This window comes from Parasteatoda tepidariorum, chromosome 12 (assembly GCF_982258835.1).
Source record: "Parasteatoda tepidariorum strain Cologne lab strain chromosome 12, Ptep-v5.0, whole genome shotgun sequence".
Lineage (NCBI taxonomy): Eukaryota > Metazoa > Arthropoda > Arachnida > Araneae > Theridiidae > Parasteatoda > Parasteatoda tepidariorum.
Window position 1 is genome coordinate 44,189,679 of NC_141766.1, and position 25,217 is coordinate 44,214,895.

General features: G+C 31.6%; 2 protein-coding genes across 3 annotated transcripts in view; both read left to right on the plus strand.

Moving 5' to 3' along the window:
* Nucleotides 1–10,832, plus strand: part of LOC107436644 (E3 ubiquitin-protein ligase RNF13) — a 31,540-nt gene extending 20,708 nt beyond the window's left edge. Inside the window, exons 7-10 of the mRNA XM_087155932.1 lie at nucleotides 66–186; nucleotides 2,979–3,072; nucleotides 3,622–3,702; nucleotides 8,504–10,832. Coding sequence (XP_087012058.1) covers nucleotides 66–186; nucleotides 2,979–3,072; nucleotides 3,622–3,702; nucleotides 8,504–8,790 — 583 coding nt within the window. The 3' untranslated portion in view covers nucleotides 8,791–10,832. The remainder of the gene's footprint in view (nucleotides 1–65; nucleotides 187–2,978; nucleotides 3,073–3,621; nucleotides 3,703–8,503) is intronic.
* Nucleotides 10,833–14,298: 3,466 nt separating this feature from the next.
* The window catches only part of LOC107436635 (uncharacterized), a 33,574-nt gene continuing 22,655 nt past the window's right edge, over nucleotides 14,299–25,217 (plus strand). For both annotated transcript variants that reach the window (XM_016048408.3, XM_043040292.3), the window contains exons 1-3: nucleotides 14,299–14,413; nucleotides 20,826–20,913; nucleotides 23,151–23,184. In XM_016048408.3, the coding sequence (XP_015903894.1) occupies nucleotides 14,394–14,413; nucleotides 20,826–20,913; nucleotides 23,151–23,184 (142 nt within the window). In that variant the 5' untranslated portion in view covers nucleotides 14,299–14,393. The remainder of the gene's footprint in view (nucleotides 14,414–20,825; nucleotides 20,914–23,150; nucleotides 23,185–25,217) is intronic.

The window sequence follows — 25,217 nt, forward strand, 5'->3', positions numbered from 1 at the left end:
ATCTCTTAACATTCTTCTGCATTTCTAATCCTAATTCTCGTTTGTTCTTAATTCTCTTCTTCTAGGTTCTGGATCCTAATGACACCTAACCAACCTTCTCCAAAATGGAAATATTTCCTACAGAAGTATCGCTTGTTACTTGCCACTTTTCTGTTCTTAGTTATCATTTTAGTCATACCAATTGGTGTAGGTTGAGTTTTTTTTTTTAAATAAATTTTTAAGCCCACATTAAAAAAAAGTGTTTTTTTCTTTTAGATTCTGAAATATTTTCGTAAGAACAATTTTTTTTAAAATTCCTTTTAGAAATCATTTAAAAAATCAGCCTCTTTATGCTATTTTGCATAAAACTGTACCTAGATGTGGCACTAGAAAAACATATAAAAACTATAGGGCAAAATTAGGGCATTGTATTTCTGGCCTTTAACGATGGTAACTTTTTAAAACATGTGACCACTTTTCAAAATTTGAAACAATGAAAAAAACTGTCATTCTTAATGATAGGCATTTCTTTTGAATCGTTTATCAAAATCTGGTTAACATTATGTAATAAAGTTCTTTTTTGAAATGAAGAAAATTTTTTAAAAAAAAGCATGACATAATGTAATTTTCAAACATTGTGAAATGTTCACAATAATCAAATATAAGTTAATCAAATGAAAGTTAATCAAATATAAATTTATTAAAAAGGCATGAAATGTACATAGGGTCCATTTTCAAGAAAAAAAAAGAGGTAATCAGATGGGGACTGGTGTAAAATTCTTTAATTGCACGATTTGTTATATTTAGTTTCCCTATGGACCATTCCAACCATCAATTTTGTCCTATACTAAGAGCTGTAACACATCGAGTACTCTAGTACTTTTTTTATACTTCATTCAGAATCAGATTTTTCATGATTAACATTTTTATTTTTTAATCTATATTTTAATACATTATACTGATACATTTTTGAAAAATGTATTTATCAAACTTACTTTCTGATAATTTGCTTACTTCTGATTTCTTTGAATTGATTAGTAATGCTTGTTTAATCTGAAAGTTTACTTCTCTATTTGCAAATTTTATTGAAATTTTAACTTTTGCTTCTGCTTTTTTTCTTCATTAAATATTATAAATTATATTGAAAATTTTTGTTGGTAAATTAATTTGATATTGAAGTATTTATTTAATATGGCTCGTTTCTTTTTTAAGGAAAAATATGTATTGTTAACATTTTAGCGCTAACAACCACATATGTCCCATTAAACTTTTCTAAGCTTTAAATGATTAAAATATCTTTAACTAAACATGGAAAGTGATCTTATTTATGCTTTATTTGAAGATGTTGATTCTTTTTTAATAACTAAATTAATTTAATTATTTATTCATTAATATTATTTATTATTTTAAGTAAGAATTAATTTTAAAAACTAATAAAGACCCTCAATTTAAGCTTTATTTGATATATTTTGCCTCAGTATTTCTTAAGGGAATAAACACGCAACAGAAAATTTAAGAAAAATAAGAAGATTCAAACTTAAAATTTTCGTGAAAAATTTCAACTTAGTCACTAATTTTTTTAGAATATCTATAGTCATAAAGTAATTTTTTCTCTTCAAATCTATGTTAATCTGTCTTTTATTTCAAATCTGTTATTTAATGTTATTTTAGCTTTTCACAGTTAAATTTCTTGCAAGAAAATTATAAGATGTAGTCAATACAGAGTGTTTTACAAAATCTTTGAAATCAATGAATAATCTTAAAATTAATGTTATAAACATAATTGGCTTTGTTGTTTATTTATTAACTGCAAGGAAAAGCATTGCTCATAACTTTACATTAGGTAGGTACTCAGTTTAAAAACAAACTCCTCATATAGGTTGTGGGTGATCAATGACAGAAATTTGTCTTTACTGATGAGAAACTGTTCTTAATTGAACAAAACAACAATAGTCATTATGATATGATACAGAATAATCAGCAGATGTCCCTGAACTTTCTTTCATTATTAAATGGCATAAATGACCAAAATCTGTTAAAGTTTGGAAGAAGATCTGTGCCAGTAGAAAAAAAACCTATTCTACCGTCTATCTCAAACTCATTTTTGGATGTGCTGTGCTTCTTTACTCATGTAAACTTGCTAGAAAGCTAAAAAGAAATCAATAACAGGATACAGCACGACCACCAGCCAGCACGCATGGCGAAACGCACTTAAGAATGGTGTATGGCACATTTTCTCGATTTTCTTACAACACTAGAATGGCCACCATCTTATTCATTGGACTTGCATGCATACTGAAATGCAATGAAATTTTTTTTTTGGTTCATCTTGGACAAAAAGGTTTGTGTTAAATCTTATAAGACTTTTGCATTCCTAAAAATTATCCTTGTGCAAGGAAAGAAATAAAATATCAGAAGGGGAGTTGCGACCCATACTTGAAAATTTTGTGGCATTTACAGCTGTACATTAAGACCAAGGGTGGTCACTTAGAAAATTTGTTAATACGTTACAGATAATGATGTTCTAATGTTTATTTAAAAGTTTAGTTTTGATATTTTTAACTAGCATAAAAACCGTATTTCTAAGTTATCTATTGTCTCCCAAATCTAAGTCTATCTGTCAAATCTGTCTATCTAAGTTAATCTATTGTCTCCCAATGAATCCAAATTTTTTAACTCTATGCTTTAACATTTCTGTACTGGTATTCTTAAAGCAATTGAAAAAACAATCTAACTTTCTTAAATTGTTTTTTCAAATCAATTTAATTTAACTTTGATTGTGGCAATATGCAAACGGAACAATGCTATTCCACAGAATAAGCACATCAGAACAATCTATCATCTTACTGTTATATCATCTTGATTATTTATTTTATTTTATATTCCTAATAACTAATTATGGTTTTTGTTATATCTTTTCTTAAATCTGTAATCATCATTATAAGTTTTAAAATTTCTTCTAAGTTAAGATAAAATGTTTAAATTAAAATTATTTATAGATCCTAAAGTATGTTCAACGGTCTCATGCAATGCAGAACTCTATTCTTAACACAAGTCATTTGGAACAGTTGGAAACTGCCAAATTTAAAACAGGTAAAATGATAACCAATTTATTTAAATGGAATAATTGCAATTATTATGTATTTTTATTTCACATTTCCATAGGCTGCAAAAGTACATATACTGTTTTTCTGAAAACCTTAAAATGGCAATAATAATAGTTTATGGTCTTACTTTTTTAGAGAAATAAATTAAAATGTTTGAGTCTTGAAATGAAGAATTATTTATTGTAAAATATGCATATTTAATTTTAAAAAAAAAAAAAAAACAACATAATACTCAACTCTGGATCATGTAATCATTCAAAAAATCCCCTGATCCACCCACAAAGAATTCTCAAATTTAAGAATCATTATTTTTTAAATTAATAACAGTGAGTGCTAAAGGGAGATTATTTTTGATCAGTTTTTTTAAAAAAATTCCAAATCACACTAAAATCAAAAACAGCCTAGCCCTACGTTTTTAAGTATAAGGTTTAGGAACAATTAGTTTTTAAATTTGATTCATGATATTTGTATCTATGGTATATTGTTAACTTTTATAGGGTAATATTACAATTAAACTATTAATGTCTTTTTTAAGGGGATCCGTATGAAACATGTGCAATTTGCTTAGAAGATTTTAAAGTTAATGAGAAGTTACGAATTCTTCCTTGCTGTCACGGTATGTTTGAATTTATTAATTTCTTTAAATACAACTTATAATTTTGCTGATTACATGTGCATGTAGTTTGATGTCATTTAATTTTTTACATAATCTGAGCACTAGTTTTTGTGAAACTGACTTTTTTTCATAGGTTCTTTTTTAATGTTTTTATGACATTCTTTGAATTAACTCTTACTGTTATGTGAAGTGTGTATTTGACTTACATTCTTCACACTAATATGCTCATGATGCTAAATCCAAAGTGCAAAGTGAAGTTCTTAAATCTTGTACCATTTACATGATAGGAATACTAACCATGAATCTAGTAGTAATTGGTGTCATGCACTCACTGTATTGTGAGCTAATCATGGTTTCTTTTCTATTTCTGGACACCATTTTTATGATCTTCGCTTAGAGATGCTGGACTTCAAGCAGGCACCTAATATAATAATTTCTGCTCCACACTTTCTGTTCCACAGTAAAATGGTCATTGATAGAGGTTGGTCATTCTTAGAGGTTACCTCCATTTACTTCAAAATTGTTATCAAAGGTACATGACATTGGTACTTTGTAATAAGAAATATGGAGTTAACTTAAAGAATGATATCTGTATGATACTTAACTTTATAATCGTTTTTTTTCAGATTTTTGTATGGCACAGTATGTCCCTTTTCAGATCTTGTACAGTGAACAAAAAATTAATAAATAAAAATAAAATAACATCCTGAATAACTTTTGTTCTAAATGATACCTTTCAAAAAAATTTTTAATAATTATTTTCATTATTTTTGTTTAATATTAGTCAAAAAATTTTGAATGGTAAGGTATACAAATTCTTATATCATTTTAAACTTTGTAAATGTATAAGGCAAAATGAAAAATTTTGAACAAGATCAGTCAAATAATTCTTGATAAATAACAGGGTTCCCACGGTCCTTGAGAGTCCTTGAAAGTCCTTGAATTTTTTTGTGCTAAATTTAGGTCCTTGAAAGTGCTTGAAAAGCGTCTTAGGTCCTTGAAAAACTTGATAGGTCCTTGAATTTGTCCAATACTGTCGGCGGCCCTTTTTATAAAACACCCGCGGATCTTTCTCGTTCTTTCTGTTTTGTTCCCGAGCTCTCTCATGTGGTTTTTAACACCACCGTTTCTAACCGGGCCTAGCATCTTGGTGTCTGCCAAGCGCGCGGAGCACAGCAGACAATCAATGTGTTCGGGGCGAGACTCCACTTCATCTTCTGTCGCATAAGCTTAGATCTTCTTTTTTCTTATCGAAACTGGAATACTCTCGAATTTCGTAACAATATGTACCTTGTAGTTTTCAATAAATTTGCCGTTTTACCATCCGCACTTGTCCTTATGTTTGCGTCATTTCAAAACTTTATTGTAAAGCGTATTCGCAAAGGCACGACTTCGTATTTGTGTTATGTAGTTTAGACTAGTTATGCCTGGGGAGTGCTATTTTAATCCCCAATGGATGGATAATGAAGCTTATAAAGAATGGATTTTATCGATGACGAAAAGAAGTTCAGAGCCAAGTGCCGATTATACATGAAGGAGATCGATATCGCGAAAATGGAAGAATCTGCTCTGAAATCACACATGAAAGAAAGGTAAAACAAAAAAGCAGTCTCATGCCCTGAGTTCTCTTTTTCCAAAGACATCAACATCTAATTCATCTGGTGTAAATACTCCTTCAACATCGTGCGCCCCATGTGAAACAGAAACTTTAGTGGCCGAAGTAACATTGTCTTCTTATCTGGTCAAAAGGAATGTGCTTGATGCTGAAATTCTCTGGAGTCTGAAGTGCATCACTAGTAATTATTCATGTAACTCCAGTGAAGGGATTAGTAAATTATTCTCCAAAATGTTTGCTGATAGCTGTATAGCGAGACAATTTTTTTTGTAGTGCCACAAAGTGAGCCTATTTGGGCTCCTTTGGATTGGCACTATACTTCAAAGGGATTCTTATAAATGAGCTGAAGAATGTTGATTGCTACACTGTACTCTTTGATGAGACGTTAAATCAGTCTCTACAATCTAAGCAGATGGACATTATGGTAAGGAATTGATAATAAAGTTTGCACTAAGTATCTTACCTCCCAATTTATGGGTCATGGAACTGCAAAAAATATTTTGTCCTCTTTTTACAAATGCATGGATGATGGTTAAAAGCTCTCTAAAATACTTCAATTATCCATGGATGAACCCTATGTCAATTGGAAATTCTATTAGAAGCTTCAGTGTGAATTAAAAGAGAAATATTCCCACCAGGTCATATTCATTGGCAATTGTGGATTACACATAACGAATAATGCTTTTAACCATGGTGAAAATGGGATATGTTCCTTCTAATTTTTATTTTCAGAAAGAATTGTTGCTGCATAACATTTAGAGAAGGTTGTGTAAATTATGGATGAATAATTCCAGAAACGATGTTTAATAGAGGAGAGGAGGGGTTATGAAATATGGAATACCTAAGATTTAGCTCTGTCTTTCATGCAGCCTTCACATGAAAATACACAGGATTAAAGGATTTCACCATTAACACCTCATTACCATTAGTTATAGATTGTGCTGAAAATGATTTTGTGAATTAATATGTAAAACCAGTAGGGTTGTTTTTAAAAAAATATAAATTTTAGTCCATAATACATATACTCTCTTCTCTCTATATAGGCAAAGCATTTAGGTATTATAATTGAAATTAATTATTGCCACAACAAACATTGTTGCTTCTAGTAAAATAGAAGAGAATAATTTTTAAAATTGGTCTTAGATTAAGGTCCTTGAAAATTTTGTTGAGGTCCTTGAAAAGTCCTGGAAAGTCCTTGAATTTCAATCTCATCATAGTGTGGGAACCCTGAATAACCATTCAAAAATACAGAGTTAACATGTCTTATATACGAGTTAACATGTCTTATATACTAGTGAATTGCAGTTGTAATTTTGTAGTGGTAGATACAGTACTCCCCCACCAGAATTATATCTGTGATAGAATTCGATGAATGGATACCTCTAGTTGAATCATTGCTGTTTTTGTGTAAAGCCGGGAGAGTTGTATTAAGACCACCGTACTTTCTGAGTGCTGAATGTGAGAGGTGTATTAACTTCACGGTCATAGTTGCTTCTGTGTTGCCTTTAGCAGTCGAGTGTATGCGTTGTGCGTGATTGAAACTGAGCAGCAACAGCGCTAGGAGGTGGATGATGTTGCAGTCACAAGTAGCAAGTCAACTGTTCAATGTGGACCATCCAACTAAGTAGGCGTATTCAGATCAAAGTGGGCGTTACTGTCAAGATAGGCATGTTCATATCGAAGTGGGCATTACTGCCCAGGTAGGCGTGTTCACATCACATCCGGGTCACCAATGTGGGGTGGTATTATCGACAATGTCAACCGCCATCTATGTAAAGGTACCCCACCATAGAATCGAGTTAACATTTCTTATATACTAGTGAATTGTAGTTGTAATTTTGTAGTGGTAGATACGCTACACCGTCAACATGGTTTACTCCCCCTGAAAAAAATCAATAATTATGAAAATTTTTGCATGAAATTAGTTTTGGATAGTTAGTTTCATTCTATAGAGTAGGAATTTTCATTGCTTTTAAAAGTTCTTGAGAAATAGCTGAATATGCGAAAAGTAAAATTAGCACCAAGGAGCTTAAGCTATAAAACACTCTCTTGACTAAATTGGTCTATAAATTTGAGATTGTGGCTACACTTCATAAATTTATGGCCAAATATCCAAATCCGTCGTTAAGAGTTGTTTATTTGATAAAAGTACGATTATGATTAAGTTGATAAAGGTAAGTTTTTGTGTTTGATTTTGTAAATTAATTTCTAGTTGGTACTAATTATTAGCATATTTTAAGTCTGTCTTATTAACAACTAAGACTGTTTTTAAAAAAGTTTTGTTTATTAAGAGAAAGTATGTTTTTGTGTCTTATTTTGTAACTTAAAATATTGTCTCCACTTATTAATTATCATATTTGAGAACACCCCTAGAGTCATAGAACTGATCATTAGTCAAAAGTTATTCAGGTTGGTCCATTTTTTATTTTGCGCATTGTACATCTAACACTAAATTAAGTCATCAAAAATTGTGAAAATAAAATTTGTTGAAAGTGTAATTGAAATCAAACTTTTAAATATTGGTGTTTTCATGCACAATTTAATTTGTGTAATGATTCTTTTTTCTTTTTCAGCTTTATCTATCTTGTTATGAAATTCTATTTTTATAAAATCAGTACTTATTGCTAATGAAGAGCATTTCTGTTAAATAGAATGGCCTTTTGAAATGTGTGAACATAATCTAATATAAAATAATTAGTTTCAAGAAAGAATATTAAGTTTTAATATAATTTAAAAGTAACTTCTGTACCCATAGTTGTTAACACAAAAGTTCCCTTCATATTTAAAGTGGTATCAAGTGGCAATTTAAGTTAAACATAATTTGTTCAATTTTACCTTCACTTAAAAATTTTCTCCTATCAATAATTGGATTTTGTATATAAATTTAAGTTGTTTGTTTGTAGTAGTGAAAAAAATCATTCTAAATTCAATTTATTAAATCTATAATTAAATGTTTGATCAAAAAATTTACTATCTCTCTAAAACTCTAATAAAATTGTTTCGATAAATTGGAATAAGTTGGCAAGTATCAGTACCTAACCATGTTCTGGTAATAATATTTAAATTTAAATATTTAAAAAATTTTCGAAAAACTCTTCATAAAAATATTATTCTTAATAATGAAATGTTATCCATTTTATTCGTTTCAGTATCATCTTTGTTAGTTTTTATTATTCTATATTGCAGCTTATCACGCTACTTGTATTGATCAATGGTTAACTGAAAATAGACGAATCTGCCCTATGTGTAAAAAGCAAGTTAATTTAAATCAAGAATCAGCTCAAGCTGAAATCTCTGCTGTTACCAATAATCAATCAGAAACAACTCCTTTGCTCAATTCAGAAATTCAAAGATCTGCTCCTCCGCCTGACAGAAGTTTCAGAACTTTGTCAAATGCTTATCAAGGCCGTCTTCATACATTGCCTTTTAACATACGACAAACATCGCTTGCAAATCACAATAATTCTGTCTGAGATTATCTCAGTTAGTGATAGAAATTATACAATTAGATTATGGACAAAATCGAATTTATACTTTTAAAAAATGTCTTTTTTTTTTGACATTGAATTCAATTTTTAAAAAATGTTATTCTCATTGTCTTTTACCTACCTCTCGTATTTATTCTGTATTTGGAATAACTTTTTATTTTTGTATGTTTTTAACTCTTCTTAAATTTATTTATCTTTTTATCTTCATTACAATGTTAAAAAAGAATAAAATTTTTGAGAACGTTTCTTTGTAAATAAAGTTTCAATATATATGTTTTTAATGATAGATGGTTTCTTTAAAATATCTAGTTTGTGTAGAATTTAAAAAAAAATTTTTTACTTCCAGTTTTAATTTTTATATCTGTTTAATTTTCTTAAAACTTATTTCTGTTATGTTCATTATAGTTTTAAATTAAATATTTTCCAAACATTTTCCTATGAAGCAATATCAGATGGTACTCTATGGATTCAATCTATTCTTAATATTTATTTTTTATGTAAAATTTATTTTCATTCCTCATAATTTTTTATTTTATTATTGATTTGTATAGTATGAAAAGAAATTTTGTAACACAAAAATGCTCTTGAAGTTAACAAAATAGTTTTTTTTTTAGTTCTTTTAATACAATTACATTTGTTTTTGAAATTAGTAGTTTTCAGAGCATTTTAAATTAAATTGCATAAAGACTAAACATATTTTAGCTATATATTTCGATTTGTGTTTTAATACTTTTAAGGTATTTCATTTATTGAAACTTCTATGTGTGCTTGTCGCTACTTTCATCTCATAACTGAAATTTTATGTATTAAGGTTTTATTCAACATACTTTTTGTTTGAAACATTTTGTCTTAGTTTGTGATAAATAACTGGCCCTTTTTTAATCTGTATGACCCTTTGGAATTAAGTTAACATTTCTCGCTAGCTTGTTACCATTTTCATTTCAAAACTGCTTAATAATTTTATGTATTAATATTTTATTCAACATTTTTGTTCGTTTGAAGTATTTTGTTTTAGTTTGTGATAAGCAACTTGTTTTTTTTTATAAATACATGACTCTTTGGAATTAAATTATAATTCCTTGTTTGAAAATTTTTTAAACTTTTGCTAGTCAAATGTTTTATTCAATCAAATTTTTAGCAAATGTGATATTACTGTGCATTATCAGTTTTATTAATTCCACTATTTTTTACTGCTTATGTTTTAGTAGAAAATTGCAATTGCGTTAAAAATTGCTCACTTTTTTAAAACTTTGTGGCACATTTAAGGAATTAACAAAAAACTAATCCATATGTTGAAACTTGTAGATCAAACATTAAAGAAGACGCATATTTTAAATTATTTTATTTTTACACCTTCTGTTTATTACACATCAGCTATCACTACAATATCTATTGATTTAGAACGAATTTTTTTTGTTTTATTTAACATTTAAGCAATTGTTTTATTTATGTATTATAATTATTTGTGGGTTAAATGTGTTGAAAAATAATTGTATGTAAAACTTTTTTGTGAACTTAGATGTTTCCTTTGCACTGAAATCAATGCTTAAGTAGAATTAGCAAAAGAGATATTTACAGTTTTTCTTAAGAGCCTTAATATTAATGAACATTCTTAATTTTTTTTTTTACGCTCAAATTTTGTGCCAAGTGAAAAAAACTTGTGCTGAAATTTTTTGTAAATATGTACAATATTTCTTTAGTTCTCTATAAATAGTAAAAGTTTTTTATTTACTTTTTAGAATTCAAAAAACTAAATGTTTCTTTTTTTTAGCATTTGATTAAAATAAGTGTGATCTTTCATTACCCCAACTTTAGTAAGCTTTTTTTAAATATCTGTGGAATTATTTTTGAAAAAAAAAATACACTTCTTCAGGTGTTTCTTTATGATTTGTTGTTGAAATTTAAAAGTATAAAATGAGAGTATTTGTACAGCTAAAAATTTTATGATTTATTATTATTTAAAATTTTCTAAGATGTGCTATTTTTATATAAAAGTGTTTTGAATAAATATATCTTTTTAAAAGTTATATTTTCTTGTATCTACATTTCACATATAAATTCAATATTTTTAGGTAGATTGTATTTTAGATTTTTGTTACTCAAGAGTTTTTTTTTTATACTAATATCTTATGGATACTAATTTTGAAAAAGTTGAGCTATCAATTTGACAAGGACTTATTAATCTTACCTTTTAATGAACACCCAAGCCTGGATATATATGTGAAACAATCAATAAATAGATACAAATAAGCAGCAAGTTGGTCTTACCTCAATTAATTGCTTTGGAATCTCCATGGCTGTGTAGTATCACTCTTCCGCCATGCATTCTGAAGCGTGATAGTAGTCAGGGCCTGATCTAAAAATGCGGCTACCCTAGGTACAGAACTGTCAAGGGACCCCTGCTCATTTCTTTAAACAAAATTTACCTGTTCTTTAATAATAAAGTGTTTTTAAATTGCCGTTAGATGGGGTGACTTAGTGCAAACTGTCATTTTTTCAATTTTTGTGTCGTGCCATCTAGGGGTATTTTTTTAAAGCTCGGTATCAACTGATTTGAGTTGTCAACATAACGAACTAATGGTTTACCAATAACTGGTAATGTAAACATCATCGTTCTTGGAAAATTGTGAGCTCAAGTTACAAACAGTTTCAAATTTTTTAGCGTTGCAAAATCGAAGGCTGGAAAGTCTGCTCGGTTGAAGAAGTTCTAGTTATCCTGGCCAGGAAGGTAGGTTATACTTCAAAAGTCTTATCAATTGAGATAACAAATCGTGCATAATTTTTTGTTTTTAATTATTATAATGTTAGTAATTGAAAAAATGACAGTTTGCACAAAGTCATCCCAAATGACGGTACTTATAAAAAAATTACGATATTTTTGCAAATTTGAGCTTATATTTATTTTAATCTTCATTTACACATAGTAATTCTAATAGATAAGTCTTAAGCAAAAAAAAAAAAAAAAAAAAAAAAAAACAAATAAAAATTATTAGGTTTCCCTCAGAAATGAGGGAACCCAATGAAGAGGCCTCTCAGGCTTTACGAAAAACCAGGCATTGATGGGAATAGGTTGAATCTCGCCGTAATCCTGGCTGTATCCTTGTGCTGTCCTCTCATTTGTGTTGCCCTTTTATACTAGAAAGTTCTGCAAGTCGTTCTATGTATTGAGCCTACGAACTTGCATATGTATGTGATACGATACGGTACGGTGCTTTTATTTACGCCGTACTAGAGCTGCTCAATGAGCTACTGACGACGGTCTGATCCGGGGACAACACACATACGATACATCCCGCTTTACAAGGACACATTCACAGATCGTAGTTTTGGCTTGAACCAGAGTACGATGAATCTCCGATCTAGCACCCCCAGAGGTATTGGTTTGTTATGGGAACTTGGAGAACTTTGTGACCCTAACAAATTTAGCGTGCGGCAGTTACCATTTTGTGCACGGGGAGTATTCGGTTGGCGGAGATCGATTTCACAACCTCTCGGATATGAGCCTTACGCCCTACCAGCCAGACTATCACTGCTCCATATGTATGTGAGTAAATAAATAAAGTAAATGTTTTTTTTTTAAAGCTATTCGCTTTCTCTGCTGCAGTCTTGTATTGCATTGAGTAAATAAGCTTAAATGTGCATGCGTGAATAAATAAATTTAAATCTTAAAGACTGGGTTAACCGATAGGCAATAGTCCCGGATTGCGACAGAAAAGTTCGAAAGTTCATGCTCTGTAGTAACGGAAATGTTTACAAGCAAATACAGTATTTCAATTGAAGTAGGAACTTCACATTAGCTAAGCGATTGCATGCCATTAGCTTGTGCTAAAATCTTTTCTAATGATTTCGAATCACGAACTTCTATCCTTTTCAGTTGAAGTTCTCGATCGTAGTTTCCTCAGAAACTCTGGTTTCACCAAATTGAATTTAAAATCTATTGAAATTGTCCTACTTCGGTTTAGTGCAGTGTTCCCCAACCCCCGGTCCGTGGATCAAATGATACTGGGCCGCTGAGCCTGAACATTCACTCTCCCAGTTGGTGCACGATCACCTGTCCTTGCTTTTAAAAGATTTCGAGCGCTACTTTCCAAAAACAAAAGACCCACAAACTGGTAAGGAATAAATCTGCGATCCATTTGTCAACAAATCGGGCTAATCTAGCATCAGAATACCCCAAGATTGCCACCACAGAACTTAAATCCCTATTGGCATTTCTGACAACCTATCTGTGTGAAGCGTGGTTTTCTGCAGTAACAGCAACCAAAACAAAGCAACGGAATTAACTGGACATAAACAACACAATTCGGGTGTCATTGTCTCCGAATACCCCCAGATGGAACCGTCTCATTACAAAGAAACAAGCTCAGGGTTCGCATTGATTTAACGTTCTAGCAAGTTAAAATGTTAAATCACTTTATATTTTGTGTAACTGTATTTTATTTTGAAGGCATGATTAAATACAATTAAATTAAAATTAATAAATCAACGCCCCCCCCCCCCACAGCGGGCCACGGTAAAATTATCAAAAGTTGACAGGTCTGCGGTGATAAAAAGGTTGGGAAACACTGGTTTAGTGCATGCATGATGCTTGCTTGTAAATAATGAGTTTTCTCAGTTGTTCGGGGCTCGAGCCAGTGACTTTCTTTGTGATAATTCAAGACTTAATTTCTCTGACACCCTGGAGTCCCGCAGTGGACTGATCGTTAAGACACGGTTCTCATCAGATCACCGAAGTCAAGCATCACTGGCTGCGGTCAGTGTGCGGGTGGGTGACCCACTTGGATCAGTCTGCGTAGGGGCCGAGGGTGTGCGGTATTGGTCCTCGTTAAACTGTGCTACCGTAAAGTGCTCGACTTCGCGCGCAGGTCGTTGGGCTACCGAAGCGGGGGTGCCATCCCCTCTGCAGAGGATCAAAATTGTGATGGCATGTCTTCGGATCATCCTCAGGGATGTTTCCCAGACCGTCGCCAATAGCCCATTGTGCAGCTCTAGTGCGACGTAAATCAACAACAACAACAACACCCTGGACATTTCGGAAGTTTTCGTAGCATCATAAATCGGTTAGAAGTTATTTGGGGCTTCTTAGACTGAAAGGAAGTGTGGAGGTGGCGGGTTCGAATCTCGCCGTAATCCTGGTCGTATCTTTTTGCTGCCTTTCTTTAGTTTGTGCTGTTGTTGTTGTTTATTTACATCGCACTAGAGCTGCACAATGGGCTATTGGCGACGGTCTGGGAAACATCCCATAGGATGATACAAAGACATGCCATCACAATTTTGATCCTTTGCAGAGGGGATGGCATGTCCGCTTCGGTAGCCCGACGACCTGCACGCGAGGTCGAGCACTTTACGGTAGAACAATTTAACGAGAACCAATACCGCACACCCTCGGTCCCTACGCAGACTGACCCAAGTGGTCACCCACCCGCACACTGACCGCAGCCGGTGATGCTTGTCCTTGGTGATCTGCTGGGAACCGTGTCTTAACGATCAGTCCACTGCGGCGCTTCAGTAATAGAAACACAGGGCTATAGGTTAGCGCAGAGAGCTCGTTGCACTATTCTGCAATCTCGACAACTATAACAACCATTATGGCGCACAATATAATAAGGTATGTAAACATTGTATGAAGAATTTACTAATGACTTATTATGATTTTAAATTTTCTAAGTTGTGCTATTTTTCTATAGAAGAAATTTAAATAAATATATCTACTGTTTGAAATTTATATTTTATTTTATCTGCATTTCCCACATAAATTCACTTTTTTACCTGAAATTTTCTTAAATATCTTTCTTATGCATTGCTTTGAATGAGAATTAATCTCATAGGAACGAAAAACCAACAAATTTCAAAATTTCCTTCCCAAAAAGCCCGGTTTATTCCCGGGAATAAACCGGATTTCATAACATACATATTAATCATAATTTGCTAATTTGGCACTTGGCGATTTTCCAATCATTGAACAACGATAAAACATCATAGATGAAACAGTTAAATCTGCACCGATTTGAATGCTAATTTAAAATTTAATCTAATTTAAAATTTGAAACAACAACAAAATATAGTGTGCTCAAACAAATCTAGAGTAAGCCACAAAGTTGAAATTACCAATTGTTTTTTTTTTTTTTTTTTTTTTTTAAATGCCACAATACATGCAAATTAATCAAAGAGAACTTCTACATTGCCTAATCCTAAGTAATCTTCCCATAATTTATTTTCATTTTCTTGATTTAAAAATTTATTTTCATTATTTGAAACTTCATGGATTACTCTAGGCTTGTCTGAATTCACTTTTTTTATACTGTAAATTAGTAATGGAGATAAAAGAGAATTGGTGACGCAAAGTTTCTCCTGTGGTATAGCGTACTCAAAATGTATGCTTACAAAAGTTGACACAGCTTGAAATGCACGTTTACGAAAATGGGCACGGCATTTAACTCCATCTTTCAAACTTCTTTAATCTGGGCTCATGTCCAAGAGTTCGTGGGTTCGATCCCCGTGTAGTAAATGGTGACTGATGCACGTTAAATCTGTCGAGTCGTAAAGTCCTCCATGTTCCCATTACTAATCAATACCTCTGGGGGTACTGATCCAGGAGTTTCCTTGCCTTCTGGATTGGTTCAAAATTCCAAGGCTATGGAGTTGAACATTAGTAGTCGTAAACACAAAAATTGGGTCGACGGTTCAACGACGATATATATATATATATATATATATATATATATATATATATATATATATATATATATATATATATACATATATATATATATATATATATATATATATCCTGAAAAGTTACATGTTTAATATACTTTGCCACCCATTCCGGAATTTGGTCCGTAATGATTATACATAGTGTTTAAATAAGTAAGGAAAGTAAGCAATAATTTCTCGTTTAATTGTTAAATTCGGGTTAAAAACTAATCAGGCTAATTTTTTTTCCTTTGCCCATTTTTGTATGCACTCATTTAATGCTGCGTACTTTTTCGCAAACACACATTTTCTGCTGTATCCATTTTCGTAAACAAGCATTTTAAGCTGCATCCGAAAAAAAAGGACCAATTTTCATTAGAAAAGTTTGAAAATCGGAATCAAATGCTATGTCCATTTTTTTAAACATCAATGTCTATTTTTTTAAAAACCGATTTTGAATCATATGCATTTTGTGCTTTGTTCATTTTCGTAAACACACATTTAGACAGATATCCAGATTCAAAAACTCACCGATAGACTGCTGCAAGGAATTACTTTGTATAGATATTATAAAAAGTTACAGTTGAACCTGAAAAGTTACCTGTTGAACTAATATATTTCCTTATAAAAGATTTTTATTTATAAATTTCGAAAAGAGTATTTTATTAGCCTCCCCCCCCACCTTGTTGCCAGGGGATAAAACTCGAATTTGGTATTGAATAGCTTTAAAAAAATATTGAATGCGCCTAATTTCTCTTTTTTGCTTTAATGTGCAATGCGCAAAAAAAAAAAAAAAAAAAAGACGAGAAAGAAAAACTGTCTATTCTAAGTAATTTTTGATCTAATAATCGGATCTTTTCACGTTCTAGGATTCAATCTTGATGGTTTGAGGGGGTGACCTCAAATATGCTAAATTACGAAATCACACACAAAAACATACTTTCTCTGAATAAACGTACCCTTTTTCAACGGATTCGAATATCGGACCTCTAAAATATGGTCCCAATAGTTTGATCAGGAAAGCGCTCCAAAGTTTGGACCTCTTAACGTTAATTTTACTTTTTGCATATTTCGTTATTTTTCGAGAACTTTAAAACCGAAATGAAAAATTTTTGCACACAGTTATAATATTAGTTTATCCAAAGACAATTCCGTGCAAAATATAACTTTTAGTAAATATTTATTATTTTTTATTTTATTTAATGATGGCCCAATTCTTTATTTAAAGTGGTAGTAAAATGTGCTCTTTCTATATATTCCTTGCATTTATAAATTAAATTTATAATCTCCTTGATCACCACTATTTTTTAAAAAAATAAGTATATATATATATATTAATATGGAACACTGTTTTGGTAGACCGCAGAAGTGTTCTCAAAATACAAGTTATGTTTCTGCCTAAAATTATAATTTACATTCCGTTTTACTACCACTGGGGAAAATCATCCTCGGAAGGAATAAAAGTTGGCAGGTATGTCATTTTAAAGAATATAATTTTGCAAGGCAAAATACAAAATTTGAACAAAATCAGTAGAATAAGTTCTTGAAAAATCGAATTTTAAATATCTAAAAACTTTTGAAATTCAATTTCTCATGAACTATTCAACCGATTTTTGTCAAATTTTGTATTTTTCTACGTAAAGTTACATTCTTTAAAATTATGCAAAAATTTTATACCTTACAATTGAACATTTTTCGACCATTAGTAAATAAAATGATAAAAAATAATAAAAAATTTTTAAAAGTTATTTTTTGCATAGATTTATCTTTGAAAAACCGAACTTTATAATTGTGCGCCATTTTTTTTTAATTCGGTTAAAAAAATTCTCGAGATTTATCGAAATACGCAAAAAGTAAAATTAACATTAAAGGGTCCAAACTTTCGGTCAGGAGCGTTCTCCTGATCAAACTATTAGAACCATATTTTCCAGATTGCGGCTACCCCCTATACTTTGGGGGTCAAGTGCATCGAAAAAAAGTTATGTTTATTCAAAGAAAGTACGTTTTGTGTCTGATTTCTCAATTTAAAATATAGTCTGTGCAAATTAATTAGCACGTTTGAGGTCTCCCTATCAAAGCACTAAGACTGAGTCATCGAATGTGAAAATCCGATCAATAGATCAAATGCTAATTAGGGTGGACCTTTCTTTTAATATTCCTTTTTTATGCATTGCACATTTTTAAAGATATTTGTCCGTTTCCAAGCATTTTTGCAACCAGTAGATAATTACCAATAAGTAATTGGATACATGAGATAAGAGACGAACACATTTTATTCATATTTAATAGTCGGTAGAGCCTCCATTTGAGGCAATTACAGCTTTATCCCTCAAGGACACGCTTTCCTCAAGTGTTTGGCTGATGTTAACAGTTGTTTTTTCTTCCACTTGGCTTGGAGGAAACATGTAAGTTCCTTCTCCGATTTTAGACGATAGCTGCATACCTTAACTCGGCAATCCAACTCGTTCTGAAGATTTTCGATAGGATTCAGATCTGGACTTTAGGTAGGCCAATCCATTCGGTCTGCCCCGTTGTCATCGTACCAGTCCATGGTGGACCTCGTAGCATAACAAGTGGCATTGTTATCCTGGAAGTAAAAATGATTCTATCCGAAAAATTGCTACCGCTTAAGGAAGCACATTGTTCTCTTGAATAGTAGAATAGGAGTCTGCGTTGAGCTTACCATGAATTGGGATCAAGAGTCTCAGTTCATACCACTAGAAACATCCCAGCACTATAATTCCACCTCCAAAAAAAAACTTTACACTAGGCACAATGCATTCTGGCAAAAGGAGTTCTCCTACTGGCATACGCGAAATCCTCTTGCCGTCCGACTGGTAGAGATTGAACCTCTGTTCCTCCCTCTAGAGAACTTGTTCCCTCTAGAGAACTTATCTACAGCACGATTTCGACGGGCCTTGCACCAAATGAGCCAAACAGCGTTGTTGGATAAAGTAATCAAAGGCTTATGGACGGCACCACGTCCATGAAAACCAAACAAATATGCTTCCATACGGATGGTAGCGTGGCAGCACGAATTTGGTTTTCCAAGTAGGACCACAAATGATCTATTGGATTAAGGTCAGGTGAATTTGGGGCCAAGACATGACTTGAAAGTCACTGGAATGTTCCTCGACGATTCGACCCTTATGACATGGTGCATTATACTGTTGGTAAACACCATCCCCCGCAGGAAAAACTGTTGCCATGAATGGGTGAACCTGGTCTGAAACTATGCTCAAGTAGCTTACAGACGTCAGGGATTGTTCTATGAGGATTATGGATCCTAATGTGCCCCCATGAAAGCATTGTTCCTGGGCGAGAAACCATGAAAACCTGGGCGAGCCCATTGTTATAGATCAGGGGTTTCCAACTCGCGGCCCGGGGGCCGCATCCGACCCGTGAAGCCTTTCTTTGTGGCCCGCGAACTAAAATACATGAGTTGTCACTTTTTTGCGGAAAATTTTCGTAAAAGATCTATATGGGTTTTAAATACTTTTCTCGTTAACAAAAACCTAATTTCTTCATTTCTGTGAAATTTAACATACCAACGGTACAAAAAATTTTTTTTCTCAGGTTTTGCATCCAAGAAAGTATTTATTCAAATACAAAAATAATCGTGTATGTTGCTCTTTTTCATTTCATTTTTTTGTATTTTGTTAATATAATTTAGCACGTGCGTATCAGATTTAACTTTTTGAAACCACTCATTTTGGACGAAAATATTTACACACACACTTGTAAATTTTAAATTTAAAATGTAAATACAGTGAATTCGCGATAACTCGAATCTGATAGGACTGACGAAAAACTTCGACATATCGGAAGTTCGACTTACCGATAGTTTCGGTTTTAGGCTTTCAAAATATTGTCGGATTATTTAATTAATGCTTATTAATTACAAATGCTCTAAATGCTTACAATATTTAAGATCATTTTTCTGACTAGCCATTTACGATAAGACTGTTTGAAGCAATTTATGATACCTTGGTTCATCGGCTGCAATTTTGCTGTTGTGTTTGGAGGGAGAAACTGCAAGTTTACTGCTTTCAAATTAGGTAGATCACTATGCGCTGTGCAATTATCCATAAAGAGTATCACTTTTCTTTTTTTAGCGAAGAATTTCCGATCCAATTTTCTTACATAGTCTTCAAATAAAACTGATGTCATCCAAAACTTTTTGTTAGACTTGTAATCCAAAGGATACATTTTTACATTCTTGAAACATCGGGGATTTCGGTATTTTCCGATAACAAGTATGGGTAATTTCTCTGTCCCAGACGCATTTCTTTCAACTAGGACAGTCAAACGTTCCTTGCTCATTTTACCCCCTGAGCAGTTTTCATCCTTAAACATCATAGTCTTATTTGGAAGACATTTAAAAAATAGACACATTTCATCAATATTGAAAACATCATTTTAACTGTATCCTTGAAGTAAATTTGGTAACGTTTCATTTAACCACTGTTCACATACTTCAAGAGGGACAGCTTTAGCTTTCTCCATGAAGAGTGCGAAAGACATTGTGTGTGTGTTGCAAAGGATAATATGATATCAGATAATATCAGATATAAGATATCAAATCCTAGTTTTTTTTTCTTGCTTTAAAAGATCCAAAAAAATCGAATTAAAGGGAGTAAAATTCGAGTAATCGAGAATAATTAACATGAAATTGAAGATAAAAGGGTCGGGACCTCATAAAAAAATCGAGTTATAGTAATATTCGAGTTATCGTACTTCGAGTTATAGCGAATTGACTGTATCTATTCTCAGGTGGTTGTAGCAGACACACCTCAATTTTCTCATTAAACATTTTGTGTGCTACTATGTAAGTTTTAATACCAACCTTTTTAAAGTCTTATGTCTTAACAATTAGATATCTGTTGCACATTAATTGTTCAATACATGGGTGAACATTAAAGTTATTGTAGCCCGAATTTTTACTATTTAATATTTTTAAAAATATTATTAATAACAATTAAATATTTTTAAAAATCTACTTCTTATTTTAATTTGTAATTCAATACTTTTGTTTTGTACAACTTGGTAAAAATCTAGCAGTAATACTTAATGTTCCTTCAAACATATAAGAGTCCTACATACAATTTTGATAAAGTTGCGGCCCGCCATTTGATATGTGTTTTTAATTGTGGCCTCCGGTCTCATATAAATTGGAAACCCCTGTTATAGATGGAGGGTGGTCATAATGTAATGGCTCTTCGGTGTATATTGAATTTTATTTCAAAATAGCCCAATTTGAAAATGATTTTCAAAACATAAGCAAATGTTGTTTATTTTAATATAAATTATTTTTGCTTATTTAGTTGCTTGGATGTTGGTATGAAAAGTAGAAGACCCGGATTAAATTCTTTTTCACTCGCACCAGGAAGGAAACAGTTTCAAACTAAAACAGTAAGCATCTATTCAAATAAAGTTAATTTATCTTTTAAGAGACCTCTTTGTCCTATCGTTATCTTTTTAAAATTAGATGTTTATGATGGGGTTTAGTTTAGAATTTTAATTATTATTATTTTTTTGACGAAACTAAACCAATAAAATTCTGAAATCAGCATTTTTTGAAAGATGGTTAAGAATTATACTTATGACTGTTTTTTTAGATTTTTAATAAATATTTTTGTTTCTGAGTCATTTAACGTAAAATGGGTTTACTTTGTGAAAAGTGAGGTTACTTTGGGAGCTTTCGTATTAACTGGAATAAATAACTTCCAAAAATTAAAGGTAATTTTTAAAAATTGTTTTTGTCAGTCACTGGGGTAGTATTAGGTTGTCAAACTACTTTCACTTCTGTTATAAATTATTCTTTTGATTGATTAAGTTTTTTTTTCTGTCTGTTCTTGCTCTGTCAAATCTTATATTAAGTACATATTTACTGTATTAGTATCTAGTATAATCAAATACAAATTTTATTTATTATTGAAAACCTTTTAATCTTATTAATTGTTATTTTTAACATTTAATCAATAATTCAATTTTCAATATAAAATTTAATGATTCAGGTTATTTAGAATAACTGTAGACGAATTTTTGGAATTTGAAAATGTCTCAATTTACTAACGTTATCCACTACGTTCATTAGTTTTAGGTAGAAACCTTAACTTCATCCTAAAATGATATGGATACAAGTTTTATGTATTATTAAAAATCTTTTAACCTTATTAAAGATAAATAATTTTAATATTTAATCAATTTTCAATATAAAATGTAATCTTTTTTTCTCATTCCTAATTTTAAAAAAAATGATTCAGGATATTTAGAATAACTGTTGACGAATTTTCGGAATTTGAAAATGTCTCAAGTAATTAACGTTATTACTACGTTCGTTTTATTTAGATAGAAACCTAAACTTTATCTTAAAATGATTTGGATACAAGTTTTATCTTCTTTTCTCATTCCTAATTTTAAAAAAATGATTCAGGATATTTAGAATAACTGTAGACGAATTTTTGGAATTTGAAAATGTCTCAATTTGCTGACGTTATTACTGCGTTTATTTTATGTAGATAGAAACCTCAACTATATCTTAAAATGATTTGGATGCAAGTTTTATTTATTATTAAAAACCTTTTAGCCTTATTAAAAATTATTATCTTTTCTCATTCCTAATTTTAAGAAAATGATTCAGGATATTTAGAATAACTGTAGACGAATTTTTGGAATTTGAAAATGTCTCAATTTGCTGACGTTATTACTACGTTCATTTTATGTTGATAGGAACCTCAACTATATCTTAAAATGATTCGGATGCAAGTTTTATTTATTATTAAAAACCTTTAAACCTTATTAAAAATTATTATCTTCTTTTCTCATTCCTAATTTTAAAAAAATGATTCAGGATATTTAGAATAACTGTAGACGAATTTTTGGAATTTGAAAATGTCTCAATTTGCTGACGTTATTACTGCGTTCATTTTATGTAGATAGAAACCTCAACTATATCTTAAAATGATTTGGATGCAAGTTTTATTTATTATTAAAAACCTTTTAACCTTATTAAAAATTATTATCTTCATTTCTCATTCCTAATTTTAAAAAAATGATTCAGGATATTTAGAATAACTGTAGACAACAAATTTCGACCACGAATTTAACGTGCTCTAGTTGTCCAACAATGTGCATTTTTGGAATTTGAAAATGATGTCTCATTTTACCTACGTTGTTACTATTTTCATTTGTCCCGAAGTGATTGTTAAGACACGGTTCCCAGAAGATCACCGAAGTCAAGCATCACTGGCTGCGGTCAGTGTACGGATGGGAGACCACTTGGATCAGTTTGCGTTGGGACCGAGGGTGTGCGGTATGGGCCCTCGTCAAACTGTTCTATCGTAAAGTGCTCCACTTCGCGTGCAGGTCGTTGGGCTACCGAAGTGGGGGTGCCATCCCCTCTGCAGAGGATCAAAATTGTGATGGCTTGTCTTCGGATCATCCTTAGAGATGTTTCCCAGACCGTCGCCAATAGCCCATTGTGCAGCTCTAGTGCGACGTAAATTAACAACAACTACTTTCATTTTATTAAGATAGAAACTTAAACTTCATCTTAAAATGAATTGTTTCAAACTTTATTACTTCTAAATTTGCTTTTTATTTTCTTCTGCTTATGGTTTATGCTAATATTTTTTTCTTGCTTAAAGGTAAAAGCTACAATTGAAGAAGGTTATTTTAGAGGTGAGAAGTTTTAAATCATTATATTACTTTTCTAGCATTAAATAAGATAAATTATAAATGAGTAAAATACACGATGTTTTTTAATAAAAATGACCCGTAATATGAATTCTTAGAATACGTTTCAAGAATGAATTAAAAAATGTATACACATTTGGGGGTACAGATTTATACTTAAGCAGAAAAAAACGCAATTTGAATCCACGGCAGCAGAATTTTTTTTACACCTCAACAGCGTAATTTAACATGTATGTTGCAAAAGTAGCACATAAAAAAGTCAATTATACATAAAAACTTCATGTTGTTTAAATTTAAGTTAAATTTTACAAAATGATACTAAAAACGGAACTGTTACTCTTTAATCTGTAACCAAGTTACAGAATTTTTTTTAAAATCTTTGCGGTGTTTTTTTTTTCAATTCAGTTTAAGTTTAATTAGAAACAAGCATCAAGATGTTTTTAAATAAAGTTTCAGCAATTCCTCCCTATTTGCTCGTTTGCTTTTTAAAAACAAGACTTAAAAGAACATAATCTGCATATGCTGTAAGAATCTAGGTACTGCATTAGCAAAACAGGATGTACTTGATCTGCGATAATACTTAATACTTGGACTTTCATGCGTTGTTTCACAGGCATCAAAGGACCCATAACGTAGCTTCCACCAGCTTTAAGTGTTACTGCAAAGCTATTTTTGCCATATCCGAACCCTGGCATCTGCATGGTGTAATTGAAAGCCTGGTCTGCATGGTTTAACTCTTCCAGTCATCTACTATCCAATCCTTACGCTTCTTTGCAAACTGGAGTCGTCAGCTCTTGTTTAAGCCTGGCAGCAAAGGCTTTCAAACAAGTCGTCGGCTCCTATAGCCTATACCAGGGATGACGAACCTTTATGCACCAACGTGCCATTTTTCAAGAAATTGTTTAATGAGGTCATAGACGTGCCGTCAAATAATTTTGACTATGTGACTATTGGAAAAATAATACCAAATACTATCAACTCAAAACTCTTTATTTACTATGAAAAAAAAATTTTTTTGGCAATGTCTCAGTTATACGCGTAATTCAACTTAAAGTGACATCAGTGTGACTTCTGCTGTTGCAGATTAGATGACAAATAACTTATATTAGGTTGTAAGATGTTAGTTTAAGCAGGACCATTAATTTTTTTCGTTTTTTGCTCTTTATTTATTATTAGCTTGTTTTGTATGGTTATTAATTGTTTTTTTTAAATAACTTATATTAGGTTGTAAGATGTTAGTTTAAACAGGACTATTATTTTTTTTTACTCGTTATTTATTGTTAGCTCGTTTTTTTGTAGTTATTAATTGTTGTTTTGGCATTAATTGTTAATTTTTGGTAATTGTTTTTTTATTTGTTTTTTGTGAATTTTAATTTAATTGTTAATATGCTTCATAGAGAAATTTGTGATCGGTGGCGTGCCCAGAATATTGTATAACGTGCCATTTATGGCACGCGTTCCATTGGTTCGCCATCCCTGGCGTATACGGCGTAATGTGGGGCTCACAGTTCGTTCAGAGACGTTCGCAGTTGCACATTCATTAAGATTCCCCGCTATTTGACGTACTGTTGCTCTTCTGTTGAACTGGACAACTCTGACAAGTCTCTTTTTAGCTTGAAAATTCAGCCTGTAATGAGCACAAGCTTGATGTTGAGACCCGGTTTTCTGCTTGGTAGTCCACCCTCTGCATACATTAATAACTGCTGCTCTCGAACAAGATCAGCCGTTTTGTTGATATTGGTTCCACCTCTTCGAGCTCCTACAATCATCTCGCATTCAAACTCAGTTAAGTCTCGTTTTTTTTTTTGCCCACATACCCGCGCGTAACAAAGTGCAATAGATGGTTCATTTGTCTAGCATTCCTTTTTTGTAGCTATCTCGCCCTCTAGCGGCACAACTGTGATGCAATAGCTCATTTTGTATAAAACTGTCAGGAGGTCATAATAATTTGGCCACTCAGTATATAGCTGAACTTCAAATTTTACATTATTTTTAAAATTATTTTTTATTACACACGT